General features: G+C 39.9%; 1 protein-coding gene across 1 annotated transcript; it reads left to right on the plus strand.

The window, feature by feature from the left end:
• The first annotated feature begins 1,154 nt into the window (after nucleotides 1-1,154).
• PSMD12 (proteasome 26S subunit, non-ATPase 12) lies at nucleotides 1,155-10,569 on the plus strand. The gene is made up of 11 exons (XM_054083570.1): nucleotides 1,155-1,319; nucleotides 3,023-3,082; nucleotides 3,350-3,478; nucleotides 4,827-4,934; nucleotides 5,888-5,992; nucleotides 6,429-6,578; nucleotides 6,742-6,876; nucleotides 7,435-7,547; nucleotides 7,910-8,084; nucleotides 8,601-8,678; nucleotides 9,904-10,569. Exons 1-11 carry the CDS (start codon nucleotides 1,212-1,214, stop codon nucleotides 10,111-10,113), a joined length of 1,371 nt encoding a protein of 456 aa, XP_053939545.1. The 5' UTR covers nucleotides 1,155-1,211; the 3' UTR covers nucleotides 10,114-10,569.
• Nucleotides 10,570-12,076: the final 1,507 nt, after the last annotated feature.

A 12,076-nucleotide genomic window follows, 5' to 3' on the forward strand; every position in this document is an offset into this window, starting at 1 on the left:
GTGAGTCAAACTTGCAAGGTGGTGAGATCACTGCAGTGAAATCACCAGTACTGCACACCAAGTTCTCCACAGAGGCCATGCTGTGGTGCAGCCTGACACATCAACATTAGCGTGGTCCTCTCAAAATATGGGGAAATGGCATCAAACCACAATCCTCCTGACCATCATCCACCACCCTATAGCAGTATCAAGGTCTCAAGTTCTTGAGACACGGGAGTCCGTAGGGAAATCACTGCCCCAAACCTAGTGCCACACTCCCCCTTCTTGAGGGCTGAGGAGTCTCTTTGACCCGAGCATGGCCAGCGGTCAGCAGCAGTGGGGCAGGCTGCAGGCCAGTGGTCAGGGTTATTGTTGGCAGGGGTGCCTGTGGGCTGTGGGTTTATGTTGTCAGAGCTGCCTCAGGCTGTGGGTTAGGCCTGTGGGTCAGAGGCAGCGGGGCTGCCCACAGCCCATGGGTAGCAGCAGCTGCAGGGCTGACCGTGGGCTTGGAGTCAGGTTTGGTGGTGGTGGGGCTGCTCACAGGTTGGCGTCATTATTGGTGGGGTTGCCTTTTGGCCAAGGGTTGGGGTCATCAAAACCTGTGGGCTGGGGATCAGTCCTGATGGAGGGCAGGTATGACTGCAATGGGGCTGCCCTAAGGGTGAAGGTCTACAGTGGTGGGGCTACCTGTATGCCAGGGATCGGGGTTAGGCTTGGGGTTAGCAGCCCTGCTGCCTGTAGACCAAGTTTGGTGGCAGCAGGGCTGCTCCAGAGGTCAGGATCACCAGCAGTGAGGCCAGGGGTCAGGGATCTTGTGGGTGGAGCTGCCTGCGGGCCAGGTTAGCGATGTCAAGGTTAACAGTGGGGCTGCCTGCAGGTTGGGGGTCGGGGCTAGGGTCGGGGCTAGGGTCAGGCTCGGGCCCGGGGTTGGACCCAGAGCTGCCCACGGACCGGGAGCCGCCAGCGCCAGCCATGCCGACTCTCCTCAGCGCCCAAGCGCCCAAGCGCCCCCCGGGGTCCTCAGGCAGTCGAGAGCTGTCCCTGCAGCGCCTGCTTGGCGCAACGCAAGAAGCCCTGAGCATCCCGGCAGCGCCTGTTTAGCGCAGCGTTTGGGTCCTCGGCAGGGCTGTCTCAGGGAGCGCCTGCGCGCGGGACCCCGTTACTTCCGGTGCGCGCGCGCGAGGGGCCACTGCTTCCGGTGCGCGCGCGTGGGGGGACGCAGGGCAGGGGCAATGGCGGAGGGCGGCGCGGAGCGGGCCGATGGCCGCATTGTGAAAATGGAGGTGGATTACAGCGCGACGGTGGACCAGAGGCTGCCCGAGTGCGAGCGGCTGGCGCAGGTGAGGGCGGGCGGGGAGAAAGAGCGGCCGCGCGGATGGGCTGAGTCATGGCGTGCGGCGCTAGGCCGCGCTCGGTGAGGCGGCCTCGTGCGATGCGACCGGCGGGCGAACCAGTGCCCGGGGGCTCATGTCGGGAAGGAGAGAAGAAAGGGCTGCTCTGCTATTTATTTGGCGTCGCGTTGGGAGGGAGATGGGAGGAGGCATCAGGGCGCAGCCCGAGTTCGCCAGAAGAGCCGTGGTTTTGCTCGGGTTTCCTCAGGGACATGGTTTAGTGGCAGATAGGAATGATTGGACTCGATGACCTAAGAGGTCTTTTCTAACCTAGTGATTCTAAGATTCTAAAGGAGCTGGCTTTTTCCTACTGCAGTTTTTTCTGGGCAGGCGCTTATTCATCCTAGGAGTGAAGGCTAAGGCTGTCTTTGTGTCATTGTGTCAAGTTAGACAGACAGTGCTTTGCGTCACGCTATATACGTGCCCCAGAAGTCTGGGATGAAGGGCCAGAGCCGGTGCTGGGCGTTGCTGAGCAAATCTGTGTGTGCACCCAACCACAGGCGACAACAGAGTGTCTCGGTGGGATCGTAGGTAATCTCACATGTGGTGCATCTTAAGGACTTTTCGTAGGCTTGCTTGGTAGTGTAGCTATTCTTGTCCATCTCAGACATCAGAACCAATTGCTTGGATTTGGTATTATGTTCTGTCGCCATAGGATGGCATCTGATTCTGTACATGCTGCAAATCCTTTGTGTGTCATTGTGGTAGATGTGTTGTACTACATAGCAAACGTTAGAATTCTAAAGGCAGTAGGATTAAGAGAAGTAAATTGCACCTTACCCTATCTTAAGACTGTATTGCATAGAGAGTGGGCACAGGTGTTTTATCCCATGGGCACAGCTCCGCATTGGTACAGACACCAAGACCATGTTCTGTTGCCGCAGGATGTGTACATTAAGTGCGCGTCCCTGACACACGATTGTACAGGGCTTAAAACATTTCATTAGGGTAGGTAAATTTTAGAGACAAATGTAATTTCTTCCTTTTTTTATGATTTGCCTAGTTTCCAACTTTTTTTTGCAGCCCCACAGTTGATGTAGGCTCTTAAACGTTCTCCCATGTTAACTTTTTTTACAAGGTATTTGCTAGGAATTGCAATTTAGGATTGAAAGTACATTTTCATGTCTAACTCCTTCAAACAAAGACAAATGTAGTTCTTGAAATAGCATTATTATAATTCCATGCTTAGACTGTGAAGCATGTAATGTATGCTTCCTACACAATATGCTGTGATTAAGGTAATGGATGAAAGTAATAGTGTAACAATTTTTGGCCAAGGTATGTAATTGCATATGTGAGAGCAATATATAGAGCTTTGTTTGGCTAGAAGAGAAATGAGTCTTCTATCTAGTTTGGTGAGCGTGAACTAACCAAACCGGTCTGAAACATGCTGGGTTTCTCACACTAGACAGACAATTTGGAGCATGCATTGGGCAAAAGAGGGACTGGTGCCTTTACAATTTAAGCTCTGTAGAACCATGTATTTAAAGTTAGTGCTATGTCTGTTTCATTTTTTAAGAACTAAAAAGCTTAAAACCAAATGTACAGGCTAGTCTTATGTTTGTTACTTACCTGATAATTAGAGCTGCTCTCAATTTAAACTTGAGTTGTGTTCTTCATTCATGGTGATTATTCTTTGCATACTACTTTAGGAAGGAAGATTACAAGAAGTAATTGAAAACCTTCTCTCCTTGGAAAAACAAACACGAACTGTAAGTAGCGTACAGTGCGCATTTATGCTATATGTTTCCTATACACCACATTCAGTGCGCATTTATCCTGAGTTTCCTATACACCACATTTTTCTACTGCATGAAAGTTGTGAAGGAAATCAGGATACAGGCCTGTCTCTTTTGTTGTTCTTTTCTTTTCTTTAAATATAAAATTAATAAGGCTAGGTATAATAATTTTTTTTCCCCTATAATAGAAGGTCTGCATGTTGTTTATCCTATCACTAATACATTGTTTGTTTGTTACAGGCATCTGACATGGTCTCCACATCTCGTATCTTAGTTGCTATAGTGAAAATGTGTTATGAAGCTAAAGACTGGGATGCTCTTAATGAAAATATTATTCTTCTATCAAAGAGAAGAAGTCAATTAAAACAGGTGAGTTAAATCCTTTGAAACAAAAGATACAATTTTATTTGGAGCTGTATTAAATATCTGATTCCCCCTTGTGTGTAGGGACTTTCAGACTTCGTAGCACCTGCCTGAATACATTATAGCTAGCTTCTGTGGACAGTTTTTGGTAGAAGTAGGAAAGGCAATAATGAAGGTGATGTCTGGTGTTGTCTTTTCACTTTGTGCTCGGGCTCCATGTGGTCCAGCTTTCCATTCTTGGTAACACAGCTGTGACTTCTCTGCTTTTGTGCATACCAGTGCTTTTAGGTGGCAGCTCATCTTTCCACTCTTATACAGTCTGTATTGTAGACATATTCTTAATTTTTCGTATTCACCAAGTGCACGTTGCACAGAGTTATTGTGATTTGTTGTGATCAAATATGATGTATGCTTTCCATGCTTGCTGTTGAAACTGTTGGACTCTGGAATTCAGTTCTGTCTCAGAAATCATCTCTTAGCATTTGCATTTAAGAAGGTAGAAAGTTTATTGCACTGTGGGTTTAGCTTGACTTAGTTAGAAGTCAGTAACAGGTAATTTTAATGGCATCATTCCTTTAGGGAGAAAAGGTTTGCCTACTTTTTACTGTGCAGAAACATGAGGAGTTTGTGTGCAAGTAGAGTACAGTTTAGTTCTCTAGCTTGCATAAACTGTGGCTGAAAACTTGGATTGTTTCAGCTGAATTTTCTTCTTGAGGAAGAAGTTTTGTAGAAGCTCCACTGTTTTTTTTTTAAATGTATTTAATGTTATAAGTAGGTATTTTAATAATAATTGTGACAGTTCTGTCAGTGTTGTTGCCAGAACATATTTCAATACCTGTGCTTGCCGCTGAAGGTACCTGTTTGGGAATATGTAGAGATGGAAAAGTGTCAGTCAGAAATAATTATTCCTCTTTCTTCTCTTCCTTGAAAATCAACAGATGTTCTGAAAAGAAGGGCTAGTGCACATGCTTAAGAGAAGATGTGCCTCCCCTTTAGCCATGTAGGTCTTGGAGCAAACAATAAGTTTTGCCATTCCATGTGAGAATGGTGTGAATTTGGCAGAAAGGTACTGCTTTTCAAGAGGGAACCGCATGGGATGAGTTACTTTGAATATCATTGGAAAAAGAAGTGAAAGAAATGACAGAACAGCATTGCATTTGACTTCTACTGTCAGTCACTAGCATGATTTCACACATCTTTATGAATCAAAGTGATTAGGTGTGTCTTGCATGCTTTTTGTTGAGATGGATCTCTTTAGTTTGATATGAAACTATTTAGTACTTATCTCCAATGTTATAGTTAGAATGCATTTGTGAAGTCTAAAACCTGTTTTCTTTTTCTGTTATGGCACTAGGCAGTTGCTAAAATGGTCCAGCAGTGCTGCACTTACATTGAAGAGATCACAGACTTACCAGTCAAACTGCGCTTAATTGACACGTTGCGTATGGTTACAGAAGGAAAAGTAAGATTTTGTTTTAAGACTGAATGTCTAAAAGGTAGAATAAAAATGTTCACCTTCTATAGATGCATAGCCTTTTAACATTATTTTTTTAGTCTTGTTCAAATAAGAACAAAAGTATATTTTTAAATTAACCTGAGAAGCTAAGTAGTGTATTTCTTTGCAAAATACTGCAAATATCTTCCAGATTTCGTATTTAAATAGTTTGCTGAAACACTGGTCATATTTCTATGATGTAGATGTTTGGACGTATTACTAATATAATTAACAAAACATTTCAGAGGTCTAAAATGCCATTTATTTTTCACTTTTTGAAATGTTATATATTTTAATTGGTTAGAGAAATGGGCAGGGTTAGTTGAATTTCCCCTTGGCTTAGCAAGTTGTCGTGTACATTTACAGTAACCAGAAAGTGGTATCAAAGCATTATACCAAGTTATTTATTTACATGATGTTACTTTTACTTTAAGAAAATGAACAATTACGTATTAGGGCAAATTTGTATTAATATTACAGCTTTTGCCTTTTCAAGGTTAGTCTAATTTGTTTCTAATCAAGTGTGGTTGATTTATGAATGGTTAGGAGCGAGGGAAGTAATGCAAATGGTACTACTTACACATTAATCAGTCAAGTCTACTTCCTGTCTGTTTCAATCAAAACAAATAAAGACAAAATATCTGATCATTCACAGTGCACATCTTTTTATGTTTGCTTAAAGAATGGTAGACAAATTTAGCCATTATTTTATAGATTAAAATGGTCCAAATACTTCTGGTGTGTCAGCTATCGTCATTATCTGTGTCTGTTGTGGATAGTACCAGTATAGGGTATGGATACACAAGGGACTAATTGGTAGTATGAACACGTTAAATGTGTGTCTTATTGGGGTTTTGATCTTAGAGTTTGTGCTCTTCTTTAGAAAACTCCAGTGTTTAAACTACTATTTCCGGTTTCAGATATATGTGGAAATTGAACGTGCTCGCCTGACAAAGACGCTTGCAACAATAAAAGAACAGAATGGTGAAGTGAAAGAGGCTGCCTCTATTCTGCAGGAATTGCAGGTAATGTTGTGTAACTCAAAATTGCGTCAGCAATAAAAATTAATTCTGACTGCTCTTAGATTATTGTTCAGAAACTTAATCAGGTACATCTGCAGAAATGCCTGGAATGAGATTAACTGTTATTAGTGAAAGTGTAATTCAGTTTTAACTGCTTGTGTTAGTCTCATGGTTAGGTTGCATATACCATTTCCCATTTGGAAAATAGATTTCAATTCTCTCGGTAATGCATTGGGTTTAGTGGATTCTTCCGGTGTAAGTGGGGGCTATAATTTCAAATAGAGTAACTTTTTATCCATTTTCATTTGTTTTGGAATAGCTGTGTTTTCTGTCATTTTGTTTTGTTTCCCACCTTCAACAACCTCCCATTCTTCTTTATCAGTTAAGCTTTCGCTTGATTTTACTTTGATGGTGTTAAATAGTTGCATTTTCATTTTAGGTGGAAACCTATGGTTCAATGGAAAAGAAAGAACGTGTAGAATTTATCTTGGAACAGATGAGACTCTGTCTAGCTGTAAAAGACTATATTCGGACTCAAATTATCAGCAAAAAAATTAATACAAAATTTTTTCAAGAAGAAAACACAGAAGTAAGTCATTGGAGGATTTCTTATTTGCCCCTTTGCACCATTTAATCTGACCTGCTTCTATTCAAGTCCAGATGTGTTTGAATCCCTCTGTGTTCTGGGATGCAATTGGATTTAATTTACTTAACTCATGGAGCTGTAGTGATTTTACTCTTTACTGTTTCAGAAACTAAAGTTGAAGTATTACAACTTAATGATTCAGCTGGATCAACATGAAGGCTCCTACCTTTCCATCTGCAAGCACTACAGAGCCATTTATGATACGCCGTGTATCCAGGCCGAAAGTGAAAAGTGGCAGCAGGTAAAAACAACACAGCGTACAAAATGCCTGTATTTCCATGTGGCAGATACCCATTTCATTACCAGATTGATTCACTGCAGATTAAATATCTCGTCTGTCTGTTCTTAGTTTTTAATGGCTATATTAACGGATTGGTTAGTTGAAAACACGTATAATAAAGTTGATTTTAAATGAGTATTTGTAGCTAACATCTTCATTATATTGTCTTTTAATGCTTGAGAATGTCTCATCTGTTTTATACAAGCGCAGAAATTAAAACCAGCTGTGCAAGTATGGTCTCAATGATACTGTTGTGTGTGCAGAACAAATGTTACATATTTGAAAAGGTTTTTTTCATGTATTTATTTTAAACACAAGAATTTTGATTAACCTGAAGAAATTTAAATCTGTCACTGTGAATGGGGTTTCATTTCTGCAAGGTGACATTAATTTCACTGTAACTTCTTAATACACTGGGCTTAAGCCTTTTCCTTGTTATAATTCTAAGCTCTGTGGGCAGTGTTTTCAATTCCTCTGATTAATTATGGGGAGAAAAACACACTCTTGTCTCTTAAACAGGCACTGAAGAGCGTTGTTCTTTATGTTATTCTTTCACCTTATGACAATGAACAATCTGATCTGGTGCACAGAATCAGCAGTGACAAAAAGCTAGAAGAAATCCCGAAGTATAAGTAAGTATTCTCCCTAATAAACAACTCTTAAGTAAAAAAAGTGTGTCTCAAAATAGCTGTGCAAGTGAAATCTGCTTATGCTGAGTCTGCTGCAAGCATCTCAAAATGTAATGCTGTATGAAAAATACTGCAAAGCCTTCATGACTGGAAGTTCTATATTAAAATGAAAGATTTTTGTTACAAGTACAGTTTGACTTGAGCTGCCCCTGATAGTGTGAAGTATTACAGAGTATATTCTTGGAGAACAGTGAATATTAATGGTAATAAAATTAAAACATTTAGAATTATTTATTTGATCTTTTTGAGTATGAAATGAGCCTTATTAATACAGGATTGTAAACCAACTTCACTAAACCATTTAGAGACCTCCTAAAACTATTTACCACCATGGAATTGATGCGATGGACTGCCCTGGTTGAAGAATATGGTAAAGAATTGAGAGAAGGATCGCTTGACAGTCCTGCAACAGACGTTTTTGGCTGTACAGAAGAAGGTGAAAAGAGATGGAAAGATTTAAAGAACAGAGTTGTGGAACATGTAAGTATGCCTGTGTTTAAGCATTAGCTATGTATTCAGTGCCTCAACTAAAAAAGCTTTTTGCTTGTCATAGTTTAGTTACAAAGAAAAAAAGTATGCAGTAAAGCAGCAGATAACTTGCCTTTTTCTTTGTGTTATATTTTCAACATATTATTTGCTTGAGTATCTTTGTTATAGATGGGTATTTGGTACAGTTACGAGAAAAAAGAGTGTATTGCACTCAAAATTGTGAGATTTAGCATTCACATTTTGGAGTAGAAACTTCAAAGTCTTGCTTTGTATTAAATTCATAATGAATTGATTTCCTTACCTAAAAGTCTCTACGTGACAAATTATTATACCTTTAACAAGCAAAAGAACTGTTTCTTCACAACTCCCTCCTGTACGTTATGCTGGACTGCCATTACAGCACTACAGCTCCTAGTCTGCTTTTAACTTTGACTTAACATTTTTGCAGCCTACTTCAATTTTTTTTTTTTTGCACATAACCTTCTATTCTGAACACTTTTATTGCAGAATATTAGAATAATGGCTAAGTATTATACCAGAATTACAATGAAGAGAATGGCACAGCTCCTTGATCTGTCTGTTGACGTAAGTGTTGCTTTGCTTTATCCTTCCGTGAACGGTGTGGAAGTGTACATGCGCACATTTGTGGCAGAAATTTAAGTATTCAGCAAAGTAATGTTCTCTTTGAATTTAATTAGAGTTCTCTTTTTAGCTTAAAAAAACATACTGCTTGGTACAAAATTCTATCTGTTGTTGAAACTTTATGTATCCGTCTTTGTATTATCCTTGCAGCTCTGCTAGATTTATCTTTAGTATAATTCTGCTGTTTCTGTTGGCAGTGATTTTCAGCTCTGACCAGGAAGAACATAGTGTGCTATAGAGATGGACATGGAGCATTAAGTGAACTTTAGTTCATTGGGTTCTTCTTTTGGGAGGCAGTGTAGAAGTCTGTTGCGATTAATAGTATTAATATGAATATTTGTCACTTTGCTAGTCGATACAAAGACTTGAGTGTAATTTCATGCCTTTATGGAAGTTAGAAAACTGGTTTATAATCCAGGCAGAACTCAGTGTCATGATGCTTGTGCCCATAAGGCAAAAGCTGCTCTTAAAAAATCAATTTATGTTCAAGATCTCATTTAAATGCTGGAGCTTCTTGTCTTGTGTTTCAGTGTTAAAAAGATCTTGTCAATGGGTGATTAAAACTGACTGAAGATACAGGGTTTCACATCTTTAAATGTCCGTTTTATAGATGATTGTGCTTTGGGAACATAGGGTGGAGTTGTCTTCCTGTCACCCCCCTCCTTTGTGTTTTCTCTTTCCAAAGAGATTCATATATCAAGGCGTATTGGTATTTCAAGTGTAAATAGAAAGCTTTACCCTACTGTTGTTTATTTAAATCTCCTTCCCACAAACTAGGAGTAAACCTTATTTGACAGTGGTCAGTAATTCAGGTGGATTTTCCTATGCGCTGCTTGTCAGAAGGCTCTTTTTGATACCTGCATACCCAAGTACTCCAAAAAGTCTGTTGGCATAGTATATTGAATGTTTAATTAAATGAAAGACAATCAGTTATAGGTCAAATTAAAACAATAAAAGATTTTGAATAGATGGTGCTAGGAGCTTGCAGTGAGAACAGGTATAATAGAAAAGTGTTATGTGAATTTTAAGTATGGGATTACTACAGCTGTGTTTCTTCTAAGTATGAAGAAAACCTTGTTCCCTTTTCTCTAATGCTGTTTAAAAGGAATATTGATGCTTTGTAGATAAAAATGCTGTTTGCTTGACTTAGTGCTGTTTGTCTTTGCAGGAATCGGAGGAGTTCCTGTCTAACCTAGTAGTTAATAAGACTATCTTTGCTAAAGTAGACAGGCTGGCAGGAATTATCAATTTCCAGAGGCCGAAGGACCCAAACAATATACTCAATGACTGGTCTCACAAGCTCAACTCACTAATGGCTCTGGTTAACAAGACCACGCATCTCATTGCCAAAGAAGAGATGATACATAACCTGCAGTAAGGTGCCTCAGTAATCTCAGTGCTTTTAAAGAATCTTCGTAATAAAGACTTATTACAGTGTGTATATGGTTTGTTTTCTCCCTGTCAAGCCTTCCTGGTTTAAAATTTAGAACATAATGCTGAAATTCCTGTTGACAATTAAGTTCCCTTGGTTATTCATTCAGTTGTTCAATGTTTTCACTAGAATTGCTGAAAGAACATAATAAAACTGTATTGCCTGTATAATAATAGTTTTGTGATTTCTTCTTTTCCATGTATACTTTTATCTAACATGTAATTCTGTGGTTACTTTATCACAGGAGTTTTTGAGGCAGTGATTGAGAGGATATACTGTAAATAAGAAAATACTAGGGCTTTACAGTAACATGCATTGAGGTAATTTACAATGATAATATCGTGATGTTATGTCAAGATACTGTTTGAACAAAGTTCTGGATGTTCATGCTTGCGAATAGTGCTGTTCTTGTCACTTGGGACTGCAGATAAACTTATTAATTATAAACTGACTGAGAAGTCTATCTGAATCTTGTCTGCTTGGTGCAAGTCTCTGATTTTCACTGTTTTGTCGTTGCAGTTTGTTATGGCTACATTAGTGATTATGCAGTTAGCTAAGATAGTACTTCAAAGCTGCTGCTTCTCATAATTGAATGTGTTAATTCAGACTAGATAATGTCCTGTCATCTGCGTTAGCCTACTTGTAATGGAGGGAAACTGTAGATTTTTCCCCTTGTGCCTGCTTTTTTTTTTTAAGAAAGTAAAATTGTAGCACAGATACAGTAATCAATAGATTTTTTTCTTGAATTTGCTCTGGGTTGAAATGCTTTTCAAAGCTAGCCACAACTAACTATTCAATTCATAATTAATTAGAGACTATAATTTTATGCGCTGTATTGAGATGTAGAAATCTCATGTCTTTAAAAGCTCACTGAACTTCAAACTAACGCTTTTAGGAGAGGGAATTATCATATGAATACATAGCAAGTCAGGAAACTTTAGACAGTGTTTTTGAGTGAGGGAAGTCTGTGAGGGGACACGAAAAGATGGAAGCTTCTAAGTAGTGATTTGCATTTGAAACGTAGACTTTGGATGTAGAGGCTCTTAACTTTGTCAAAGCCATACCAGTCCAGCTCACTGCATCAAAGCAATGAAAAAGCTGAACTATGAGCAAGAGAAGGAAGAAAGAGGATCAGACTATTTAGAATGCATAGAACATTTACCATCTAACTTCTTAAATTGTGTTGTAGTCACAGTTTTATGAGTTGTCAGATCTTGTCACAGCTGTGTCTGAGAATGGGATGTACTGTTTCTTGCAAGGCTACTCTTAGCAGCAGCAAAACTGGCTGCTGCCAGGATAATGAACTAAGTGACTTACTTCTGTTTCGGCCTTTGACCAGCAAAATTCAATCTTCTGAGGCAAGAGGTTATCAGAAAGGGGAACAATGGGTCATAAGGGGAAGTGGGAACTCGCCTCTCCCTGTTCTTACCATAAACCTTTTCTGTTTGCAAATCTGGTCTGGAAACTACAATCCCAAGCATCTAAGGTTAAGGGCTCTGTGACTTACACCAGATGAGAGAGCAAACCTGTTTCCACAGCCAACTCTCTTCTTTTTGTCTTGGAGTGGAGTGGTTCACTGATGCCCTGGCCCTACTTTTGGAGGTTCTTGCAGATCCCACTCCCTCTCTGGCTTAGCTGTGTCCCTCTCTGCTGCCTTTGTTTGCACTTACAGCATGAGTGTATTGAAGAGGCGATTTCCCTCCAACTACTTTTTGCTGTCATCGCTGCAAAGAACATGGAAGCACTCTTAACAGTCCAAGTATCTCCTTAAAACTCAATTCAGAAGGATTCTCAAGATTTACTTTCATGGTCTACAGACCATGAGACTCATACCAAAAATCCACAATGATCAAGCTTTTTTGCCTTTTGGTCTGAAATAAATTTTAGTCTTTGCCAAGTTTGCTTAAAA

Source organism: Cuculus canorus, chromosome 18 (assembly GCF_017976375.1).
Source record: "Cuculus canorus isolate bCucCan1 chromosome 18, bCucCan1.pri, whole genome shotgun sequence".
Lineage (NCBI taxonomy): Eukaryota > Metazoa > Chordata > Aves > Cuculiformes > Cuculidae > Cuculus > Cuculus canorus.

What these genes read in the sequence shown, in the direction of transcription:
- PSMD12 (XM_054083570.1), top strand. Translation starts at nt 1,212, where the DNA reads ATGGCGGAGGGCGGCGCGGAGCGGGCCGATGGCCGCATTGTGAAAATG. An exon ending in TTCAAGAAGAAAACACAGAA is followed by an intron (nt 6,579 to 6,741) that starts GTAAGTCATTGG and finishes TTACTGTTTCAG; the next exon opens with AAACTAAAGTTGAAGTATTA. An exon ending in TCCTTGATCTGTCTGTTGAC is followed by an intron (nt 8,679 to 9,903) that starts GTAAGTGTTGCT and finishes TTGTCTTTGCAG; the next exon opens with GAATCGGAGGAGTTCCTGTC.